The following is a 25,151-nucleotide window of genomic DNA, read 5'->3' as shown; positions in this document are numbered from 1 at the left end:
GTTAGGACTGGGGGACTAATTGCACCCACAAGCCACCCATAAAAAAGACCAAATATTACTGGCTATGGTAGAGACATTATTGAGATGGGTAAAGGCTTTTCCATGAATATCTAAAGGGGCTGATTTGCTGATGAATTGAAGCCATATCTGGGTGCCTATGTCTTCACCGACCCAACTGTGTGTGTCACCGGTCTGTAAGCCTGTCTGCCTGCTTCTTGAGCCCCATATGTGCCACCATTTGCCTGGGTACCTACTAGCATCTGCCTGTGGTTCATGTGCTGATGAACAAAGTATGTCACATCGGCCTAAATAAATGAACCGGGGACAGGGGTAAGAAGGGAGGAAGAGAGAGAGGGGAGAGAGAGAGAGAGAGAGAGAGAGAGAGAGAGAGAGAGAGAGAGAGAGAGAGAGAGAACATGGAGATGAAATCGGGGCTGGAGAGATGGCTCAGTGATTAACAGCACTTACGGCTCTTGCAGAGAACCTGAGTTCCCTTTGGCCTCATGGCAGCTCACAACCATAACTCTAGGTCCAGGGGATCGAACACTTTTTTCGCCTCTGTGGGTACAAGGAACACACAAAGTGCATAATACATGCATGTAGGTAAAACCTTACAGATAAAATTTAAAAATTAAAATTAAAACATTTAAAAATGGAAAGAGACTATTGGGAGGGAAAGGATCATTGATGAGAGTAGAAAGAAGGCAAGAGAAGATATTAGGGGAGAATATGATTACAAACATGACAGACATGTACAAAGTGTCATAATAAAATATTAGTGAGTCATATTTATTTTTATGAGGAAGGGGAATGAGGAAAGCACATGTGCTTATTCATACACAATGTAATCATGTGTTATTAGACAATTTGGTCATGATTTTATAGAATCATAAAAAGTTAATAATTTGATTGACTACAGAGATGCTTAGTGTTATATACTTTTATGATATCTTTTTATGTACAGAAAAGCAATTTGTGAGATCATTAATTTTATGGCATATAAAATCTCATCAATAACCATAAAAAATTGTGTAATAAAAAATATAATTTGTCAGAGTTGCAATGTGTCTAACTGAAACAGCCATGGCTTCACCGGTAGGGGTATGTATAGACTTAAGGTCACCAATGTAACAGATGATAAATGGGCCAAAAAAGAAATCAGAGAAACATCACCCTTCACAATAGCCACAAATAACATAAAATACCTTGGGGTAATGCTAACCAAGCAAATGAAAGACCTATATAACAAGAACTTTAAAACTTTGGAGAAAGAAATTGAAGACACCAGAAAATGGAAAGATCTCCCATGCTCTTGAGTAGGTAGAATTAACATATTAAAAATGTCAATCTTACCAAAAGCAATCTTTTGCATTGAATAGATTCAATGCAATGCCCATCAAAATTCTTTATAGATCTTGGAAGAAGAATACTCAACTTCATATGGAAAACAAAAACCTCAGGATAGCCAAAACAGTTCTGTACAACAAAAGAACTTGTGGGGGCATCACAGTCCCAAACTTCAAACTCTACTATAGAGCTACTGTAATGAAAACAGACAGGAGTACAAATGGAATCTGATCAAAGAACTGGATTTTAATCCACCCACCTACAAAAGGTTGATTTTGACAAATAAACTAACAATATAAAATGGAAAATAGAACAGATATTCAAAAAATGGTGCTGGTATAACTGGATATCAACATGCAGGAGAATTCCAATAGATCCATATTTATAGCCATGCAAAACTCAAGTCCAAATGGATCAATGGCCTCAACATAAAACCAACCACATCGAACCTCACAGAAGAGAAAGTGGGAAGTTCACTAGAACACATTGGCATAGGAGACCACTTCCTAAATATAATCCCAGTAGCACAGACACTGGGAGCAACAATTAATAAATGGGACCTCTGGAAACTGAAAAGCTTCTGTAAAGCAAAGAACACAGTCAACAAGACAAAATGGCAGACTACAGATTGGGAAAAGATCTTCATCAACCCCACATCGGCCAGAGGACTGATCTCCAAAATATACAAAGAGCTCAAGAAATTTGACATAGAAAGAACAAATAATTCAATAAAAATGGGGTACAGACCTAAACAGAGAACTGTCAACATTAAAATCTCAAAGAGCTAAAAGACACTTAAGAAAATTATCAACACCCTTAGCCATCAGAGAAATGCAAATCAAAACAACTCTGAAATTCCATCTTATACCGTCAGAATGGCCAAGATCAAAAACACTAATGACAGCTTATGGTGGAGAGGTTGTGGGGTAAGGGGAACACTCCTCCATTGCTGGTGGGAGTGCACAATTGTATAGCTGCTTTGTAAATCAGTATTACAATTTCTTCGAAAATTAGGAACCAACTACCTCAAGACCCAGCAATACTGCTTTTGGGTATATATCCAAAAGACACTCAATCATACCACAAGGACATGTGCTCAACTATGTTCATAGCAGCATTCACTGTAATAACCAGAACCTGGAAACAACCTAGATGCCCCTCAATTGAAGAATGGATAAAAATTGTGGTACATTTACACAATAGATTAATACACAGTGGTGAAAAATAATGACATCTTGAAATTTGTTGGCAAATGGATGGATCTGGAAAAAAACATGTTGAGTGCTGTAAACCAAACCCAGAAAGACAAATATATATATCATGTATTCACTCATAAGTGACTCTTAGACATCAAGCAAAGAAAAACCAGCCTATAGGTCACAACCCGGGAGAGTAAACAACAAAGAGGACCCTAAGGGAGACGTACATGTCTATAGGAGGATAAGCAAGACAGGATCTCCTGAGTAAATTGGGAGGGTGGGGGTCTTAGGAGAGGTTAGAAGGGTAGAGGGGAGGAAGAGAAGAGAGTGGAGAATAATATATAGCTCAATAAAAACATAAAAATAGATCATCACTGTAAGGGAGGAGAGACCTGAATGCACACTCTGAATTATGACTCAAGAAAGCAAGAAGTTTGGGAGTGAAGGTTGTGTCGAGGGCACCCTGGGCTTGCTCCTGCTCTGCCTTTATCAAGAGGACAAGTCTCAAGTATTCATTCCACTTATCTGTGGGAATATCACAGTGCACACCTCCTTAGAAAAACAGCCATGGCTTTCGTAGCTTTCTGTTCTTTGCTCTCTGTCCCACACCTACACTGGGCCTATGACTCCAAGGACAGTAAACAAGGTGACCTCAGGTTTAAGGTGATGGTTGCTGGTATCAGAATAATTAGATTCTGAAGCTATGCTTTGCCTTCCAATGAGATTATAAAAGGAAGTCACATCGCAGAAAAGCATTTGCCCCACCTGCTGAACCCTGGTTCCTATCAGTTCTGCTTAGTCGCAGCTCTCCTGCAACTTTGCCCCGCCCACCATGCTCCTGCCTATAAATCTTAGGGTTCAAAGAATTGTCTAGGCAGAGCCCACAAATTCTGCCTCCTGCACACAGTGTATCCCATAGCAGCACAGACTCAGGCCTCAGAGTTGATTATGCCGTCCTGCAAACATCGTGGTTGGCTGATTGCTGGAGCCTGTGTGCTTCTGTTAATTGCTGTAGCCTGTGGGCTTGTGTTTCTTCTTCGCGCTCATGGTGAGAGTCCTTACGTGGGTGGTGGGGTCCAGAGTTGCCAATTTTGGCAGAGGCAGAGGCTGAGGCTGTGGTAGGGAAGGTAGCAAGGGAGGAGGAGCAGGCAGAGACGACAGAGTGGGAAAGTGGCCCCTGTAGCCCAGAGAGTCACTGGTGTCTGAGGACAGTCAATAGTACAGAGGGCTACTCTGCCAAGCCCTGGGCCTGAAAGTCAGAAGGAAGAGTGGTGGGGGCAGAGGGACAGATGGGCCATGTCCCCTTTCTGTATAGGGCTGTGCCTGTGACTGAAGCTCTTAGTGACCCATGGGTTAATAATAAAATTAATTGCACCTTCCTACTAGCATTGAACTCCAAATGGGTTGGTATCTGAGAGAGAAGCATCACGGTATACTCCAAACAATCCTGGGAAATTTTCCTGGCCCTCAGTCATACAGTTCTCCAGCCATACAACAGTTGCCCAGCTGAGAGGCCCATGTTCCCTTTTCCATTTTCTGACCTTTGGAAAAGGTACAACTTGGAGTCCGAGGCAAAGGGCATATGCTCTGTGCCTGCCAGAAAATCTTCCGGCTTATGAAAAGATGAGCCAGGAGGGTACTGTGCCCGGGGTTAGTGTGCAGCCCTGAGGCCTCCTACCCAAAGATGTCCAAGCTTGAGTCATGCTGACCTCCTGCCAGGCCTCCTCAATCAGATTTACCCTAAGGAGGCCATAATGGCTTCACACTGAGTCTTCCCTGCTGTTGTCCAGGTTCTGAGACATCACCAGGGACTCCTGGACGGGAAGATCTGCCCAACTCACTCTTGGCTTATTTGAGCATTCTCTTTGGATCCTGGGTTTAGAATCACTGATAACCATAAGAGGGCACAGAGTTGTACACCACCCAGGCTCATCCATGGGAGAGCAAGATAAGACAGGTGTGAGCTGGTGTAATGGCACACACCTGTAAATGGTGTTCTAGATGAGGCAGAGAAGGTAGAATGCTTTTCAGCTGCAAGCCAGCCTGGGCTACACGGCAAGAACAAGTCTGGTGGGGTGGTAAATGTAGAAATGTTAAAACAGAATACCACAGCAATTTTGGCTTCGTTAATATTCAGGAGAAGGAAAACATCTGGAAGTAAACTTGGTCAGCAATGCTTACCATAGCAAAGTCAGGAATTTAAAGCATCACATAAATGGTCAGATGGTAATCCAATCAATGGTGACTTTTGGTTTTAAGTATGGCATTGATGACATTAGTTTATTTACTTACAGGAAAATTTTTGCTACTTTTTCTTTCTTTTTTTACTTTTCATGGGCCCCCTTTTTGCACATACAGCCGTTATAAAGACACAGTAACTCTTGAGAAGGTGACACGTGTAATGAGAGATGTGTTATCCTTTCCCGACATGCCACTCAAAATCAGACTCTCTACTTAGCTGGGTGGTGATGGTGCATGCCTATAATCCCAGCACTTGGGAGGCAGAGCCAGGTGAATCTTTGTGAGTTCAAGGCCAGCCTACTCTACAAAGCAAGTTTTCAGACTGTCAGAGATTTTACACAGAGAAACCTTGTCTAGAAAAACCAGGAAAAAAAAGAGAGAAAAGAATCTCTCCTTAATAAACTTTAATGTTTCATTTTTAAATAAAAAGGAAAATGTATGCATAGTTTTTTTAATTTTTAACAAATTTATCACAAACCGTCCCTTTCTGGGCTGTTTTTCTGCCTCCTGACTGAAAGTACACTCACTCCAATAGGTGGGATTCCATGGAGAGCTTCTCTTGGGGGTGAAGCAGCCTGGCTGTAGCCTGACTCTTGGCAAACCAATTTCAGCAGGTTTTGCCTGTTGCTGTAGCACTGACTGATATTAGTGTCCCATGTCCTCAGTGATCTATACAAGCAGATATGGCTTGTGGCATATTGTCCTGCAGACAGTGTGTTCCTGGAGATAGGAGTGAGTTTTCAGCACTGGAAAGATTTTGGCAAATTGCTTTCTGGTCCCTGAGAGTGGTTGCTGCCTTGGCTATTTGTTACCACATCAAGTAGCACCAAATATGCCATCCATGTTTATCAGGTGTGGAAGATTTTTACTTTTTATGGAAATAGGACAGGTATAGTAGGAAACCACTTGTTCGTTCCTGGATACTCAGCCTCAATATAGCCACACAGAAACCATATTATTTGCAATACTGTTTGGCCAATAACTTAAGCATATTTCTAGCTAACTCATATCTTAAACTAACCCATTTCTATTACTCTGTGTATCACCATGTGGCAATGTCTTACCACCAAGGTCCAACTGGCATCTTGTGTTTTTCCCCTCTAGTGGCTCCATGGTGTCTCTTTGACTCTGCCTTCTTTCTCCCAGCATTCAGTTTAGCTTTCCCCACCTACCTCTATTCTGCCCTGGACATGCCGAAGACAGTCCTTTATTAACCAATGGTATTCACAGCATACTGAGGGGAATCCCACATCAGGGCAGGTCTGCCAAATTCTTCCTCATCGGAACATGGTGCTGTGGAGACAAGTTCCCAGGGAGGTGGGTACTTGAAAAAGGCTAAATTGAGGATAGCAAGAAGGACATAACATCTATAGTGTGAAGGTAGATGGTTGGGCAAACCCAACCTTGATACCGTATGTCACTTACAGGTGAAGACTCAGCCAACCCCATCAGGACTACCCACACAGGACAGGTGCGGGGGAGTCTTATCTACTTGAATGGCACCAAAGAGGGAGTCTACATCTTCCTGGGAATTCCCTTTGCCAAGCCACCTCTAGGAGAGCTGAGATTTGCACCTCCTGAGCCTCCTGAACCATGGAGTGGTGTGAGGGATGGGACGACCTACCCAGCCAGGTAAGTCCTCCTGAGACCCAGAAAATGCCAGGTCCTGAAATGGGCAGCAGCTCAGAACTCTGAGCCAGACTGCAGTGCTTTCTCCATCTCCTCCCCCATTGCGTTCTCTCTGTGATGGGATATGCTGCAGATGCCAGAGAAAGGCCAAAGTGGTGACGGCTCCTTAGCAAATCACACTGCACAATCACTGGACCAACCTATAGGTGTCCAGGAAGCATTGGCCAAGAGGCAGTTCCCTGAGAGTCTGGATATGAGGTGAAGGATGTCCCAGCACCCTGTTTATTAATGCAGCACCTATATGGGTACAGGACCCAATACCCAGGCCTTGGAAAGTACAAAAAGAAATGGTGTCATTACACACACCAATGGTTTTCACAGAAGTTCATGGAGATATCAGTATCCCATCATCAGGAAGAGTGGGATCTAAAGGCCCATCTGGCAGCCTCACTAGAAGTTTTCCCAAAGTCTGTGACATTTACCTTATTTGGAAGAGCTTTTGGAGTAGAACCTCATGTTATCAGGACATCATGGTGCCAGAAAAAGGGGTTTTGGTGGCTGAGAGAAAATATGTGCTAGGAGTCTGCTTTTAATTTTAATTACTGTACATCTCTTAGAATAACTGTCATTGTCTCCAGATGTCTACAAAATTTTGGAACAGTGGTTGCAGAAAATCTGGCAATGATAAAACGTAGCGTGCCTTCCATCTCGACATCTGAGGACTGCCTGTATCTCAACATCTACACACCAGCTCATGCCCATGAGGGCTCTAACCTGACTGTGAGTGGCAAGCCACACTCAGATCTGGGGGTGGGCATTTCTTCGGGATAATTAAAAGGGGCAAAATCGATGTGAGACTCTGATGAGAAACCATCCCTATCAAGTATCAAGGAAGCCCTCCCTGTCAGGTCCCCTGGAATCCTTCTCCGCCATGGCATGAAGCTGAACCTTAGGTATGGGACACAGTGACCTAAACACTCTGGGAAGTCAGTGGCTATGGCTCCATGATCAACTCAGGTTTCACACCACCTCCCAGAGGCCTGAGAGCTACATCCTGAGCTCTTGCAAATTTACTGGAATGGGCTCTCCATTGTGTCAATGATTTTTTTCTTGTTTTGAGAAAGGGTCTCTATATATAACCCTGACTGGCCTAGAACTCACTGTGCAGACAAGGCTGGCCTTAAACTCACAGAGATCTTTGATTTCTGCCTCCAGAGGTATGGTAATTTTTTTAATTGAAAATAGATCCTCTCTCATATAGTAACTCTTCTTTGAAAGTCTGTTATAATTCTTCGATAAAAGCCATCTGGCCCTGTGGGTTTTTTGTTTGTTTGTTTGTTTTATTTTTGTTTATTTTTTTTAGTTGAGAAACTTTTAATGACTACTTCTATTTCACTGGGGGTTATAGGTACATTTAAATTGTTTATCTGATTGTGATTTAACTTTGGTAAGTGATACCTATTGAGAAAATTATCCATTTCATTTAGATTTTCTAATTTGGTGTAGTACAGGTTTTAAAAGCATGTCCTTATGAATCTGAGGCTTTCCTTGGTGTCTGTTTTATGGCCCCTTTCAAATTTTATTAATTTGGTTATTCTGATTGTATTAATTTTGATTATCTCTCTGTGTATTTTAGCTAGTTTGGATAAGGGTTTGTCTATTTTGTTGATTTTCTCAAAAAAACACAACTCTTTGTTTTATTTAACTTTATTTTATGTGCATTGGTGTGAAGGTGTCAGATCCCCTGGAACTGGATTTTCAGACAGTTGTGAGCTGCCATGTGGGTGCAGGGAATTGAACCTGGGTCCTCAGGAAGAGCAGTCAGTGCTCTTAACCACTGAGCCATCTGTCCAGCCCCTCTTTGTTTTGTTTTTTTTATTTAAAAAATTTCCATCTCCTCCCCTCTTCTTCCCTCTTCTCTCCCCTCCCCTCCCCCCATATCCTCCCTCCCTCCCTTTTAAGGCCAAGGAGCCATCGGGGTTCCCTACTCTATGTTAAGACCAAGGTCCTCCCAACTCGCCCCAGATCCAGGAAGGTGATCAACCAAACTGAGATGGCTCCCACAGAGCCTGTCCATGCAGAATAGTCAAAGATCAGCGCCTTTGTCCTTGGCTTGTCTGTCAGCCTCCACCGTCGGCCACATTCAGAGAGTCTGCTTTGGTCTCATGTTCCATCAGATCCAATCCAACTGGAGTTGGTGATCTCCCGTTAGTTCTGTCCCACCGTCTCCATGGGTGAATGCACCCCTCACGGTCGTGACTATCTTTCTCATGTTCTCTCTCCTTCTGCTCCTCATCAGGACCTTGGGAGCTCAGTCCGGTGCTCCAATGTGGGGCTCAGTCATTTTCTTCATCTATCGCCAGGTGGAAGTTCTATGGTGATATGCAAGAAATTCATCAGTATGGCTATAGGAACTGGCTTTTTCAGGCTCCCTCTCCTCAGCTGCCTAAGGAACTAACTGGGGGCGTCTTCCTGGAAACCTGGGAACCCCTCTAGGGTCAAGTCTCTTGACAACCCTCAGGTGGCTCCCTAAATTAAGATATATGCTTCCCTGCTCCCATATCCACCCTTCCTGTATCCCAAGCATCCCATTCCTCCGAGCTCCCCCCATTCTCCCCTTCACGCTTTTCTCTCCCCATCTTCCTTTGGCCGCGTCTCGCCCAACCCTCAAGTTCCCAATTTTTGCCTGGCGATCGTGTCTACTTCCAATATCCAGGAGGATTACTATAACTTTTTTTGGGAGTTCAACTTCTTATTATCTTCTCAAGGGTCCCAAATTCTAGGCTCGATGTCCTTTAATTATGGCTAGAAACCGATTATGAGTGAATACATCCCATGTTCATCTTTTTGGGTCTGGGTTACCTCACTCAGAATACTGTTTTCTATTTCCATCCATTTGCATGCAAAATTCAATATGTCATTGTTTTTTACCTCTGAGTAGTATTCTAGCATGTATATAGTCCACAGTTTCTTCATCCATTCTTCCACTGAAGGGCATCTAGGTTGTTTCCAGGATCTGGCTATTACAAATAATGCTGCTATGAACATAGTTGAGCAAATGCTTTTGTAGTATGATTGGGCATCTCTTGGGTAGATTCCCAATAGTGGAATTGCTGGCTCCTGGGGTAGGTTGATCCCAAATTTCCTGAGAAACCGCCACAATGCTTTCCAAAGTGGTTGCACAAGTTTGTATTCCCACCAGCAATGGATGAGTGTACCCTTTACCCCACAACCTCTCCAGCAAAGGTTATCATTGGTGTTTTGGATTTTAGCCAATCTGACAGGTGTAAGATGATATCTCAAAGTTGTTTTGATTTGCATTTCCCTAATAGCTAAGGGGGTTGAGCATGACCTTAAGTGTCTTTTGGCCATTTGAACTTCTGTTGAAAATTCTCTGTTCAGTTCAGCGCCCCATTTTTTAATTGGGTTAATTAGCATTTTAAAGTCTAGTCTCTTGAGTTCCTTATATATTTTAGAGATCAGACCTTTGTCAGTTGCAGGGTTGGTGAAAATCTTTTCCCAGTCAGTAGGCTGCCTTTGTGTCTTAGTGACAATGTCCTTTGCTTTACAGAAGCTGCTCAGCTTCAGAAGGTCCCATTTATTCAATGTTGCCCTTAATGTCTGTGCAGCTGGGGTTATGCGTAGGAAACAGTCTCCTGTGCCCATTTGTTGTAGAGTACTTCCCACTTTCTCCTCTATCAAGCTCAATGTGTTCAGATTAATATTGAGGTCTTTAATCCATTTGGACTTGAGTTTTGTGCATGGTGATATGGATCTACTTTCATTCTTCTACAGGTTGACATCCAGTTATGCCAGCACCATTTGCTGAAGATGCCCTCCTTCTTCCATTGTGTACTTTTGGCTCCTTTATCAAAAATCAGGTGTTCGTAGGTTTGTGGTTTTAGATCCGGGTCTTCTATTCGATTCCATTGGTCAACTTCTCTGTTTTTATGCCAATACCAAGCTGTTTTCAATGCTGTAGTTCTGTAATAGAGTTTGAAGTCAGGGATGGTAATGCCTCCAGAAGTACCTTTATTGTATAAGATTTTTTTTGGCTATCCTGGGTTTCTTGTTTTTCCATATAAAGTTGATTATTGCCCTCTCAATATCTGTAAAGAATTTTGATGGGATCTTGATGGGGATTGCATTGAATCTACAGATTGCTTTTGGTAGAATTGCCATTTTTACTATGTTGATCCTCCCAATCCAAGAGCAGGGGAGATCCTTCCATTTTCTGGTATCCTCTTCAATTTCTTTCTTCAAAGACTTAAAGTTCTTGTCAAATAAATCCTTCACTTCCTTGGTTAGCGATACTCCCAGATATCTTATGCTATTTGTGGCTATTGTGAAAGGTGATACTTCTCTGATTTCCCTCTCTGCTTCCTTATCCTTTGTGTATAGGAGGGCGACTGATTTTTTGGAGTTGATCTTGTATCCTGCCACGTTACTGAAGGAGTTTATCAGCTGTAGGAGTTCTTTGGTGGAGTTTTTGGGGTCGCTTATGTATACTATCATATCATCTGCAAATAATGAAAATTTAACTTCTTCCTTTCCAAATCGAATCCCCTTGATTCCCTTATGTTGTCTTATTGCTATTGCTAGAACTTCAAGCACTATATTGAAGAGATAAGGAGAGAGTGGACAGCCTTGTCGTGTTCCTGAATTTAGTGGGATAGCCTTGAGTTTCTCTCCGTTTAATTTGATGTTAGCTGTCGGCTTGCTGTAAATAGCTTTTATTATATTTAGGAATGACCCTTGTATCCCTAATCTCTCCAAGACCTTTATCATAAAAGGGTGCTGAATTTTGTCAAATGCTTTTTCAGCATCTAATGAGATGACCATATGGTTTTTTTCCTTCAGTTTATTTATCTGATGGATTACATTGATAGATTTTCGTATGTTGAACCAGCCCTGCATCTCTGGGATGAAGCCTACTTGATCGTAATGGATAATTTTTCTAATGTGTTCTTGGATTCGGTTTGCCAGTATTTTATTGAGAATTTTTGCGTCAATGTTCATGAGTGAGATTGGCCTGTAATTCTCTTTCTTGGTTAAGTCTTTGTGTGGTTTAGGTATCAGGGTAACTGTAGCTTCATAGAAGGAATTTGGCAGTGACTCTTGTGTTTCTATATTATGAAATACCTTAAGGAGTATAGGTATTAGGTCTTCTTGGAAGTTCTGGTAGAATTCCGCATTGAAACCATCTGGTCCTGGGCTCTTTTTGCTAGGGAGGTTTCTGATAACAGTTTCTAATTCTTCGCGACTAACAGGACGATTTAGAGCATTTACCTGGTCCTGGTTTAACTTTGGTATATGGTATTTATTTAAAAAACTGTCCATTTCTTTTACATTTTCCAATTTTGTGGCATACAGGCTTTTGTAGTAAGATCTAATGATTCTCTGAATTTCCTCTGTGTCTGTGGTTATGTCCCCCTTTTCATTTCTGATCTTATTAATTTGTGTGTTCTCCCTCTGCCGTTTGATTAGTTTGGCTAAGGGTTTGTCAATCTTGTTGATTTTCTCCAAGAACCAGCTTCTTGTTTCATTGATTCTTTGGATTGTTTTCTGTGTTTCTATTTTGTTGATTTCTGCCCTGAGTTTGATTATTTCCAGTCTTCTACTTCTCCTAGGTGAGTCTGCTTCTTTTTTTTTCCAGAGCTTTCAGGTACGCTGTTAAGTCACCAATGAGTGCTTTCTCCGTTTTCTTTAAGTGGGCACTTAGTGCTATGAACTTTCCTCTTAGCACTGCTTTCATTGTGTCCCATAGGTTTGAGTATGTTGTATCTTGGTTTTCATTAAATTCAAGAAAGACTTTAATTTCTTTCTTTATTTCTTCCTTGATCCAGGTGTGGTTCAGTAGTTGACTGTTCAGTTTCCATGAGTTTGTGGGCTTTCTGGGGGTAGCATTGTTGTTGATTTCTAATTTTAATCCATGGTGATCCGATAAGACACAGGTGGTTACTAATATTTTTTTGTAACTGTGGAAGTTTGCTTTGCTACCAAGTATATGGTCAATTTTCGAAAAGGTTCCATGAGCCACAGAGAAGAAGGTATATTCTTTCCTATTTGGGTGGAATGTTCTATAGATGTCTGTTAAGTCCATTTGGTTCATTACCTCCATTAAGTCTTTCAATTCTCTGTTAGGTTTCTGTCTGATTGACCTGTCCATTGGTGAGAGAGGAGTGTTGAAGTCTCCAACTATTAGTGTGTGTGGTTTGATGGCTGCCTTGAGTTCTAGAAGTGTTTCTTTTACATAAGTGGGAGCTTTTATATTAGGGGCATAGATATTCAGGATTGAGACTTCATTCTGAAGGATTTTTCCTGTTATGCGTATAAAGTGTCCCTTTCCATTTCTTCTGATTGATTTTAGTTTGAAGCCAACTTTGTTGGAAATTAGTATGGCCACATACTTGTTTCTTAGGGCCATTTGCTTGATAAACCTTTTCCCAACCCTTTACTCTGAGTAGGTGTCTGTCTTTGTGGTTGAGGTGTGTTTCTTGTAAACAGCAAAATGTTAGATCCTGTTTTCGTATCCAGTCTCTTAGCCTGTGCCTTTTTATAGGTGAATTGAGTCCATTGATATTAAGTGATATTAATGACCAGTGGTTGTTAACTTCAGTCATTTTTTGTAGTAGAGTTTGTGTGTTTCCCTTCTTCTAGTTGTGCTGGTGAAGGGTCGCTGATGCCTGAGTTATTTTGGGCGTTGTTGGACTCCTTGGTTTGTGATTTTCCTTCTATTACTTTCTGCAAGGCTGGATTTGTGGCTATGTATTGTTTAAATCTGTTTTTGTCCTGGAATATCTTGTTTTCTCCATCAATGGTGAATGCAAGTTTTTCTGGGTAGAGTAGTCTAGGCTTGCATCCATGTTCCCTTAGTGTCTATAGCACATCTATCCAATCTCTTCTGGCTTTCATGGTTTCCATTGAGAAATCAGGTGTAATTCTGATAGGTTTCCCTTTATATGTTACTTGACCTTTTTCCTTTGCATCTCTTAATATCTGTTCTTTATTCTGTATGTTTTGTGTTTTGATTATTATATGGCGTGGGGATGCTTTCTTTTGATCCAGTCTATTTGGTGTTCTGTAGGCTTCTTGTACCTTCATAGGAACATCCTTCTTTAGGTTGGGGAAGTTTTCTTCTATAATTTTGTTGAATATGTTTTCTGGGCCTTTGAGTTGTAATTCTTCTCCTTCTTCTACCCCAATTATTCTTAGGTTTGGTCTTTTCATGGTGTCCCAGATTTCCTGGATATTTTGTGTTAAGAATTTGTTAGATTTGTTTAGTTCTTTAATCTGTGAATTTATTTCCTCTGTAGTATCTTCAGAGTCCAAGATTCTTTCTTCCATCTCTTGTATTCGGTTGGAAATACTTGTCTCTGAAGTTTCTGTTCGTTTACTCAGAGTTTCCATTTCCAGTCTTCCCTCAGATTGTGTTTTCTTCAATACCTCCATTTCATTTATCAGGTCTTGTACAGTTTCCCTTACTTGTTTGATTTCTTTTTCTTGTTTTTCTTGTTTTTCTTGGGTATCTTTGAGAGATTTTTTTATTTCGTCTACCTTTTAGTTTGTCATCTCCATTTCTTTATGGCAGTTTTTTACCTCCTGTTTAAGGTCCTCTATTATTTTCATAAAGTACTGTTTAAGGTCGGTTTCTTCTATATCTTCTGGGGTAGGGTGTTCAATTCTTGTTGTTTTGGGATGTCTGGATTCTGGTGATGTCATGTTGCCTTTCATGTTGTTGGAGGAGCTCCTGCATTGGCGCCTGCCCATCTCTTCCTTCAAAAGGAGCCGGGAGGCGCTTGGTGTCCTAGACCAATCTTTGCTGTGACTGAAACTGGTTGGATCTCCCCAGTGCCAGAGGAGGACCTATTCCTTGCGTCACAATCTGAAGAAGCCCGCACTCCCTTGCAGTAATCCTCAGACCTGCCTGGAGGCCAGAGTCTGACCCCTTTGGTAGGATGGCCTTAGTACAGGAGCAGGACACCTGAAAACACTAGGGAAGGCTTGGGAGAGGCAGGGATGTGAGAAACAAAGACAAGCCTGCAGAGGGAGCTGGGGGGAGGGGGTCTGTGCTCTCTTCCAGGGCAGGTGGCCCCAGGGTCCGCATTCACTCACCAGTTCAGATGGAATGTCAGGGCACAGGATCAGGGATTCCAGGCAGCCCAGGGACGCTGCCCGGACAAAAGGGCCAAGGTGGGGGCAGGGCGGGATGGAATATCACACAGTGAACCTGGCAGCACAATCTGAAGGAGCCCGCACCCCTCCGCAGGAATCCTCAGACCTGCCTGGAGGCCAGAGTCTGACCCCTTTGGGTGGATGGCCTTAGTACAGGAGCAGGACACCTGCAAACACTAGGGAAGGCTTGGGAGAGGCAGGGTCTTGAGAAACAGAGACAAGCCTGCAGAGGGAGCTCCCTAATTCTTTGTTTTATTGGTTCTTTGTACTGTTCTCTATGTTTGTATTTTATTGATCTCTGCAGTTTGATTATCTCCTGCTCTCTTTTCCTCTTAGGTGCACTTACTTCTTTTTGTTCTAGAACTTTCAGGTGTGCTGTTAAGTTGCTAGTATGAGCACTCTCCAATTTTTTTTTTAATGTGGGCACTTAATGCTGTAAATTTTCCTTTTAGCACAACTTTTATTGTGTTTCCTAAGTTTGGGTGCGCTGTGTATTCATTTTCATTGAATTCTAGAAAGTGTTTAATTCCTTTCTTTATTTCTGTCTTGACCCATTTTTCATTCAGTAAGAAGTGGCTCAGTTTCCTTGAGTTTGTAAGCTTTCTGTTGTTTCTGTTCTTGTTGATATCCTGCTTTGGTTTGCAGTTGTCTGATAGGATGCAGGGAATTGCCTCAATTTTCTTATATCTGTTGAGACTTGCTTTGTGACCAACTAAGTGGTGAATTTTGAAAAAGTTTCTGTGAGGTGCTGAGAAGGTATATTCTTTTGTGTTTGGGTGGAATGTTCTGTAAATATCTGTTTTTTATTTTTTATTAGATTATTTTTAGAAAACTACCAATCCAAATTCCCCCTCCCTCCCTCCCTCCCATTCCCTTCACACACCTTCTCACCCCATCCCCTCTAATCTTAAGAGAAGGTAGGGCACTTTGCTTTGTGTCCCTCTTTCCTACATCTATGCTGAGCAAGATATACATCCAAAGGGAATAGGATCCCAAAAGGCCAGTGCATGCAGTAGAGACAAATCCCAGTGCCTCTGCGAGTGGCCCCTCAGTCTGCCCCAGCCATATTCACATTCAGAGGGACTAGTTGGTTCCTATGCTTGTTCCTTCCCAACCAGCTGGAGTTGGTGAGCTCCCATTAGCTCAGGTAAACTGTTTTAGAGGATGAACCCTTTATGATCTTGACCTCTTTACTCATATTCTCATTCTTTCTACTCTTCAACTGGACCTTGGGAGCTCAGTCCAGTGCTCTGATGTGGGACTCTGACTCTGTTTTCATCTCTTGTTGGATGAAGGTTCTATGGTGATATTTAAGATAGTCATCAGTCTGACTACAGGGTAAGGCCAGTTCGGGCATCCTTGTCTCTATTGCTTAGGGTCTTAGCTAGGGTCATCCTTGTGAATACTGGGGAATTTTTCTAGAGCCATGTTTCTTGCTAACCCCCAAATGGCTCCCTCGTTCAAGATATCTCTTTCCTTGTTCTCATATCTGTGTATCCCGACTATCCCATTCCCTCAAGTTCTCTTCACCTTCTCTCCTTCCTTCTACCCCCTGCTCCCATGCTCCCAATTTTGTCAGGCGATCTTGTCTGTTTCCAATTTCCAGGTGGGTTTATATATGTTTTTCTTTGGGTTCATCTTATTACTTAGCCTCTCTAGGATCATGAACTATAGGCCCAATGTCCTTTGTTTATGGCTAGAATCCACTTATGAGTGAGTACATACCATATTTATTTTTGGGGGTCTGGGTTACCTCACTCAGGGTAATGTTTTCTAATTCCATCCATTTGCATGCAAAATTCAAGAAGTCATTATTTTTTATGTGAGGCAAGTGTACTTGGCTTTTTTCCCCTCATTTTTTTATTAAAAATTTCCATCTCCTCCCCTCCTCCTCCCCCTTCCCTCCCCTCCCTTCCACCCATACCCCCACTCTGCCTCTCTCCAAGCCAAAGAGCCATCAGGGTTCCCTTCACTATGTTAAGTCCAAGGTCCTCCCAGCTCCCCCTAAGTCCAGGAAGGTGAGCAACCAAACTGACAAGGCTCACAGTGAGCCCGTCCATGCTGTAGAGTTCATGCTCATCGCCGTTGTCCTTGGTTTCTCAGTCCTCCTCTAGGGTTGGCAGAAACTTGACTCTAGAGGGGTTCCCAGGTGTCCAAGAAGTCATTATTTTTTACTGCCAAGTAGTACTCTAATGTGTAGATGTGCCACACTTTCTTTATCCATTCTTCAGCTGAGGGGCATCTAGGTTGTTTCCAGGTTCTGGCTATTACAAATAAGGCTGCTATGAACATAGTTGAGCAAATGCTTTTGTAGTATGATTGAGCATCCTTTGGGTATACTCTCAAGAGTGGTATTGTGGATCCTGAGGTAGGTTGATCTCCAATTTTCTGAGAAACCACCATACTGATTTCCAAAGTGGTTGCACAAGTTTGCATTCCCTCCAGCAATGGATGAGTGTTGCTCTTGCTCCACATCCTCTCCAGCTTAAGCTATCATTGGTGTTTTTGATCTTAGCCATTCTGACAGGTGTAAGATGGTATCTCAGAGTTGTTTTGATTTGCATTTACCTGGTAGCTAAGGAAGTTGAACATGTCCTTAAGTACCTTTTGGCCATTTGAAATTCTTCTGTTGAGAATTCTCTGTTTAGTTCAGTGCACCACTTTTTCATTGAGTTATTTAGAATTTTACTGTCTAATTTCTTGAGTTCTTTATATATTTTGGAGATCAGTCCTTTGTCTTATGTGGGGTTAGGGAAAATCTTTTTCCATTCAGTAGGCTGCCTTTTGTCTTATTGACTGTGTCCTTTGCTTTACAGAAACTTCTCAGTTTCGGGAGGTCCCACTTTATTTATTGTTGCTCTTAGTGTCTGTGCTGTTGTGGTTATATGTACAAAATGGTCTCCTGTGCCAATGCATTGAAGACTACTTCCACTTTCTCTTCTGTCAGGTTCAGTGTGGTTGAATTTATGTTGAGGTCTTTCATCCATTTAGACTTGAGTTTCATGCATGGAGATAGATATGAATCTATTTTCATTCTTCTACAGGTTGAATTCTTCTACAGTTATGCCAGCACCCATCATTGAAGATGCTTTCTTTTTTCCATTGTGTAATTTTAGCTTCTTTGTCAAAAATCCAGTCTTCATAGGTGTGTGTATATATCTGGGTCTTCAGTTCCATTCCATTGGTAAATGTTTTTATGCCAATACCAAGCTGTTTTCATTACTGTAGTTCTGTAATATAGCCTGATGTCAGGGATAGTAATGCCTCCAGAAGTTCCTTTATTGTTCAAGATTGTTTAGGCTATCCTGGTTTTTTTGTTTTTCCATATGAAGTTGATTATTGTTCTTTCCAGATCTGTGAAGAATTGTGTTGGGATTTTGATAGGGATTGCATTGATTCTATAGATTGCTTTTGGTATGATTGCCATTTTTACTATGTTGATCCTTCTTCCTATCCAAGAGCATGGGAGATTTTTCCATTTTCTTGTATCTTCTTAAATTTCTTTCTTCAAAGACTTAAAGTTCTTGTCAAATAGGTCTTACACTTCCTTGGTTAGTATTACCCCAAGATACTTTGTGCTATTTGTGGCTATTGTGAAAGGTGATGTTTCTCTGATTTCCCTCTCAGCTTCTTTATCATTTGTGTATAGGAGGGCTACTGATTTTTTGAGTTGATCTTGCATCCTACCACATCACTAAAAGTATTTATCAGATGTAGGAGTTCTCTGGTAGAGTTTTTGGGGTCACTTATGTACACTATCATATCATCTTCAAATAATGAAAGTTTGACTTCTTTCTTTCCAATTTGAATCCCCTTGATCTCCTTTTATTTTCTTATTGTTATTGCTAAAACTTCAAGAACTATGTTGAAGAGATATGGAGAGAGTGGACAATCTTGTCTTGTTCCTGATTTTAGTGGAATCACTATGAGTTTCTCACCATTTAATTTGATGTTAGCTGTCAGTTTGCTATATATTGCTTTTATTATATTTAGATATCATTGTATCCTTGATCTCTCCAAGACCTTTATCATGAAGGGGCATTGGATTTTGTTTCTTAGAGTCTCCAGCACTTCTATCCAAGACCTTCTGTCTTTTAGAGTCTCCAATGAGAAGTCAGGTGTAAATCTAATAGGTCTGCCTTATATGTTACTTGATCTTTCTCCCTTGAAGTTTTTAATATTCTTCCTTTGTTCTGTACATTTAGTGTTTTGATTATTATGTGGTGAAGGGCCTTTTCTGGTCCAATTTATTTGGTGTTCTGTTTGCCTTTTGTACCTATGTAGGCATTTCCTTCTTTAAGTTAGGAAAATTTTTTTCTATGATTTAGTTGAAGATATTTTCTAGACCTTTGAACTATTTGGCATTCTTCTCCTTCCTCTATTCCTATTATTCATAGATTTGTTCTTTTCACAGTGTCCCAGATTTCTTGGATGTTTTATGTCAAAAATTTTTCAGATTTACATTTTCTATGGGCAATGTATTAATTTCTTCTATCATATCTTCAAAGTCTGAGATTCTCTCTTCCATCTCTTGTATTCTGTTGGTGAAGTTTGCCTCTGTAGTTCCTGCTCACATTCCTCACCTTTTCATTTCCAGGATTCCCTCAGTTTGCGTTTTCTTTATTGTTTCTATATCCATTTTCAGGTCTTGAACAGTTTTATTTTTTTCCTTCTAATGTTTTTATTTTCTTCACTTTCTTTAAAGGATTTATTCATTTGCTCTTTAAGGACCTCTTTCATCTTCATATTAAGATCTTTTTCAGCTCTGTTGGAATATTTAAAGCCTGCTGTGGTAGGATAGCTGGGTTCTGTTGGAGACACATTGCCCTGGCTGTTATTTATTGTGTTCTTGTGCTGGCATCTACGTATCTGGGTTTGGGGTGGTTATAGGTCTAGGTGTTGATTTCTGGGTTTCTCTTTGTTTTCGGGAGTTTAGTTACTTAATTTCTGTTTCCTCTCTGGATTTTTAGAAAATGTGCTGCCTGCTCAGCCGGTGTGTTCACTGGGAATGCTGGGGGGAGAGGGTCTGTTGCAGTGCTAGAGGCCACCCTGAGAATTGAGTCTGTGGGAACACAGAGTGTGAAAGGTCCACAGGCAGCCTACCTGGTTTCAGAGCTCTGGTATTAAAGGTATACATCACCATGACCAGCTATGTGCCAATTATTTTTTAACAATCAGGAGAATCACTGATGAATATACCTCTTTTCATCCCATTTCGTAAGTGTCTGAGAGTAGGGGGATGTTATTACTCCATATTTAGAGCCATTAATTCAGGCTTGGGTCCTTAGAGAAGGAGAGAGATTAGCAAGTATCCTGATGGTACTAGAGCCCTGTCTGTGGTCCAGGTGAGGATGTCCTAAGGAGTTTTGTCTGCATGTCTAAGTACACTGAACCAAAGCATTAGGTAAAGTAGAAGACACCCCAGGTGGAGCTTGAGCTGAGTGGGAACCTCCTGGTATCTGACTTGATTTCCACAGGTAATGGTGTGGATCCATGGTGGTGCACTGGTTGGGGGTATGGCTTCCGCGTACGATGGATCCATGCTGGCAGCCAGGGAGAATGTGGTGGTGGTCACTATCCAGTACCGCCTGGGTGTTCTGGGCTTCTTCAGGTGAGTCTGGGGCTGGCCTGCACTGTGCAGTAGGGGATGAAGAGGAATAAGACAGCCCTGTGATTCCTTCTCTGCATCTTCTCAGCACTGGAGACCAGCACGCCAGAGGAAACTGGGGCTATCTGGACCAAGTGGCCGCCCTGCGCTGGGTCCAGCAGAACATCGCCTACTTTGGAGGCAACCCTGACCTTGTCACCATCTTTGGAGAGTCTGCAGGTGGCACAAGTGTGTCTTCACAAGTTGTGTCCCCCATGTCCAAAGGACTCTTCCACAGAGCCATCATGGAGAGTGGGGTGGCCCTGCTGCCTGACCTTATCTCTAACACCTCTGAGGTGGTCTACACAGTGAGTCACTTCAGCCATTGATGACCCTGCAGCCTCAGCCTCCACCCTCTAGTACTCTGGAAGTTTTCTCAATTGGGAAAACAAGGAGTGTGGGAATAGCTTTTTTCAGTACTTTCTGAGAGATTCGAGGGTTAGAGTTCACTTCTTTCTATACATGCTGGGTGTAATGACCATGTAAAAGTACCTTGTAGAGTCCATCATGTTCAGAAACAAATACGTATGTGATGACAATATGCCTCAATAGGTAACAACATAAGGACCGGAGTTCAAATTCCCCCAGAAACCACAAAAAGCTGCATGCAGCAACAAGTGTGTGATCCTGGTATTCATAGGATAAGATAGGAGGCAGAGACCAGAAAATCCCTGAAAGGTCACAAATAAGATAAACTCTTGTAGGCAGGAAGAAGTAATAAAAGATCATTTCTCAAACAAGATGGGAAGTGAGGAGTAGCAACCAAATGTTGTCCTTCAAAATTTGCAAGGAAACCATGGTACAGGCATTCCTGAAGTCACACATGCTCATGAACAAACACATGTGGCTTCCTTTTTAAAGTCTTTAGGTAGAATGACCACTCTGGCTGTCACATTTGAACAACAAGAAAATGGGAATTCCATACTCACTCCATTTCACCAGCACAACGTGTGATGTGATATTTGGGCACAATGCCAATCAACCGGGATTGGGAAAACTCTTCTACTTGCCTGAAAGGAGGAATCAACTCCTGCCTGATCCCTTTACAGAAAGTGGCCAGCTTATCTGGTTGTGAGACTGCGAACTCAGAGACCCTGGTGCACTGTCTGAGAAACAAGAGTGAAGAGGAGATTCTGGCTATTAACAAGGTTGGGAGAGTCGTGTGACTTGGAGGACCTCGTCAGTGGGATATGGGAGAGTCAGTCCTTACTACTCCAAACAAATTACCTTTGCTCCATGGTTTGGCATCTTCTTAATCACGTGTGTAAAATAAATATTAAATATCCTAATATATGTAGAATCTCTGTCAGGGGTGAAGAAACATCCTGAGACAATTAAATGGGGGCAGGGACAATGGTTAGAATTTCTCAGTGGACATCAGTGATGCGGCGAAGATTGGAAATAACCAAAAATAGTCCTTTTATAATTACTCAATTTTAATACAAGGGGAGATAAGGGAACTTACAGAACCAAGGGTCCAGCGGAGCCGAAGGTGAGCGCGGGGCAGCGCAAAGAACGGGGGGCCTTCCGGCTCCCCAATCCTATTTAAGGGGAATGCTACCCCGCTGGAGCAGCCACGCCCCTGAACGCAGGGATTGGGCCAGCTGCCCCAACACATCAGAATTGACCTTCATCACTGACCTTGGATGTCCCTCAGGTCTTCACTCATATCCCTGCTGTGGTGGATGGAGAGTTCCTACCCAAGCATCCCCAAGAGTTGTTGACTGCTGTGGATTTTCACCCTGTCCCCAGCATCATTGGTGTCAACAATGATGAATTTGGCTGGGGTCTCCCTATGGTGAGGCACAGTTCCAATTCTCTGAAAATCTGGGGACTCATAAGGTGAGCAGTGAAAACTTAATCCATATCCAGCTGACCTTATAATGAAAACTGTCCTCTCTCTCTCTCTCTTGCAGATGTTGGGTGCTGATCAAATAATAAAGGGCATAACCAGAGAGACCCTGCCGGCTATCCTGAAGAACACAACAACACAGATGGTAAGCCACCTTGAGTACTGCCTCCAATAGACAGAGCCACTATGTATCCTTCCAGACAGCATGCCTACAAACAAAGATGTGTGTGTGTATGGTTCGTGGATGGCTCACTTCAGAACCTATGCCTTTCCCTCTACACCATGTCTTATCCCTGGCCACATTCTCCACACTGAGGCTGCTGCTATCAAAACAAGAACCTGCCTAAACTCATTCTTCCTGATTCTCTGCTATAGATGATACCTCCTGAGTGTAGTGACCTGCTAATGGAAGAGTATATGAACAACACTGAAGATGCCCAGACCCTCCAAATACAGTACAAGGAAATGGTAGCAGATTATTTGTTCGTGATTCCTGCACTCCAAGTAGCAAAGTTTCAACGTGAGTATATCTGTGATGAGGCCTAGTGGGGAGGAGCTCAGAGCCATGGGTCCCACATGAGCTTAATAGTGCCCAGGTCCCCACTCATGTCTGGATCACATCTCTGGTACCAAACTCCTGGGACCATTACTTTGGTATGTCTTCATTCTAGTGTAAGAGAGGGGAGTTATATCTTATCCAGATACAAACAATGAAACAGGTTGCTGATGCTCCATTGATCTGCCAAAACTACTCAGCTGGGAAGGCCAGGGTCACTGTTGAGCCAAAGGCTTTCCCATAACTAATGTTTCAGCCTAGGGCCATCCATTTGACAATTATAATATCAGATAACTGTTTACCGACTTATCACTAAGGGTTAGGCAGGAAAGTTACAGGTGAGAGAATAGTATGTAACCATGTGTTCTTACCTCTAGGTTCTCTTGCCCCTGTCTATTTTTATGAATTCTGTCATGTGCCCAGCTATGTCAAAGATGTGAGGCCACCCCATGTGAAAGTCGATCATGGTGATGAGATGGCTTTTGTTTTTGGGTCCTCGCCCTTGGACATGACACGTGAGTCTTCCTTGTGTTTCATGAGCTTGATGGGGTCACAGGTGGGTACCTGATGGGTAACTGAGCTCTCAGTCAAGCCAAGAAAATCAAGGCTCTGGGAGAGGACATAATCAAGTAAGTACCCTTTCCAACCTCAAAAAACAATACCCAGATTAGAATCTGGACCCTTTCAAATATAATCTATTGCCTTAGTTACTTTTTTATTACTGCAATGAGATACTATGATCAAGTCATCTTATAGAAGAAAGAGTTTATTGGGACTTACAGGTTCAAAGGGTTAGTTAGAGTCTATGACCATCAAGGATGGGAGATTAGCAGCATGCAGGCAGGCAAGGCACTGGAAAAGTAGCTAACTAAAGCTTACATTCTGATCTACAAACACAAGGCAGAGAGAGCGCTAACCGGACCTGACTGGACTTTTAAACCTCAAAGCCAACTTCCAGTGATACACCTCCTCCAACAAGGCCATTCCTCCTAATTCTTCCCAAACAATTTCACTAACTGGGGACCAAGCATTCAAATATATGAATCTATAGTTTTTTTAGCCACCACACCTATGTTAGATGGAATGAGGACACACTGAGCAGAACTGAACCTGGAGACAGTCAATTAGAGGTGTTCGTGGTTCTTGGATAAGCTGGTGAAGTGGGGAGGGAAAGAGGCCTAGAGTTCAAGAAAGGTCAGGCTACAGGAAGGATGGTGATTGAGGAGCATGAATAGGCAGCTGCATGGGGGTGGCTGGGACCTGAACCTCTGTCTTCCCCATAGCTACAGCTGTCTTCACTGAGGAGGAGGAGCTGCTGAGCAGGACAATGATGAAGTACTGGACCAACTTTGCACGACATGGGTAAGAGCACACCCCTCCCTCAACCTCCTCAGTGGTGGGTCACTATCTAGGGTTCCATTGGTGGTTGATGACCTCATTAGCATGCATGGATAACTCTTCACACGATAGAGTCCTCCTCACCCCAGGGCACACTTTGGTACATCGTACATATTGGTTACTGGTCATACTGCAGTGACCTGACAGGAGCTATGATATTGTTCTTTAGATTTTGCCTCTGAGAGGGAGACCCAAAATTGTCCAGGTAGTCTTGCCCCACATGGAGCAGACACTAGTAGGTGACACTTGTATCCCTGTATAAGGACACGTGGCTCATCAGTCCCCTCAACCATTGACACAATTAGTCTACTACCCTGACACAAACTGGGGGATCACAAATTGTATGAGCATGACCTTACCATTCCCTGCTGGGTGATATATCTTCAGGAATCCCAACAGCGAGGGTCTACCCAACTGGCCCATGATGGACAATGAGCAGTACCTGCAGCTGGACCTCCAGCCTGCTGTGGGCCAAGCCCTGAAGGCCAGAAGGCTGCAGTTCTGGACCCAGACTCTGCCTGAGAAGATCCAGGAGCTAAAGGGGTCTCAGAATAATCACAAGGAGTAGTACTCTGTGAGAGGAATGGTGCGAAGGGCTGAATACACATGGGGTCAGCCTAACCTTCTTAGAGAATCCCGGTTAGAGTCTAACGGTCACATCACCATCCCTTACCTCTCCAATTGTCCATTCGGTCTGCATGTACGACAAACCCTTGGTGTGTCACTCGTTCCTCAACATGCTGGGACACCTTGTATGAGACTCAGTGAATGCTCCCATGACTGTAGATGTGTGACCCCTAGGTGCCCCAATCTTCTTTCACTGTCCCCTGGGACAAGGCCCTTTCCTTCCCTTCCTTTCTTCGTCTGCTCGCATCCCCTCTCCTCTTCTCCAAGCCCCAGACAGTCTTCAAATAAAAGAGAAGCTTTGGAAATATTTATTATATGGGAGTGGACTGTGTCAAAATCCTATGTTCTCTCAGCAAGTCTCATGTCTTCTTATTTGTAAGTGGCCAATAAAGAAACCTAATAGCCAAAGTCCTACCTATTGTTTTCATGTGTTCAGTCAGGTTGTTGTTCCAAAATTTCACAAATTGCAAGCTGAGCTCT

General features: G+C 42.5%; 1 protein-coding gene across 1 annotated transcript; it reads left to right on the top strand.

The window, feature by feature from the left end:
* Window positions 1-3,494: 3,494 nt before the first annotated feature.
* LOC119801721 (acylcarnitine hydrolase-like) lies at window positions 3,495-24,612 on the top strand. Its single transcript, XM_038312336.1, has 12 exons — window positions 3,495-3,594; window positions 6,215-6,419; window positions 7,055-7,196; window positions 20,069-20,202; window positions 20,288-20,546; window positions 21,288-21,386; window positions 21,896-22,036; window positions 22,155-22,235; window positions 22,466-22,610; window positions 23,024-23,161; window positions 23,936-24,008; window positions 24,432-24,612. The coding sequence occupies exons 1-12, from the start codon at window positions 3,495-3,497 to the stop codon at window positions 24,610-24,612; spliced, it is 1,698 nt and encodes a 565-aa protein (XP_038168264.1).
* The last annotated feature ends 539 nt before the right edge of the window (window positions 24,613-25,151 follow it).

The sequence above is a fragment of the Arvicola amphibius genome, chromosome 15 (assembly GCF_903992535.2).
Source record: "Arvicola amphibius chromosome 15, mArvAmp1.2, whole genome shotgun sequence".
Taxonomy (NCBI): domain Eukaryota; kingdom Metazoa; phylum Chordata; class Mammalia; order Rodentia; family Cricetidae; genus Arvicola; species Arvicola amphibius.
This window is presented reverse-complemented; position numbering and strand designations above follow the sequence as displayed.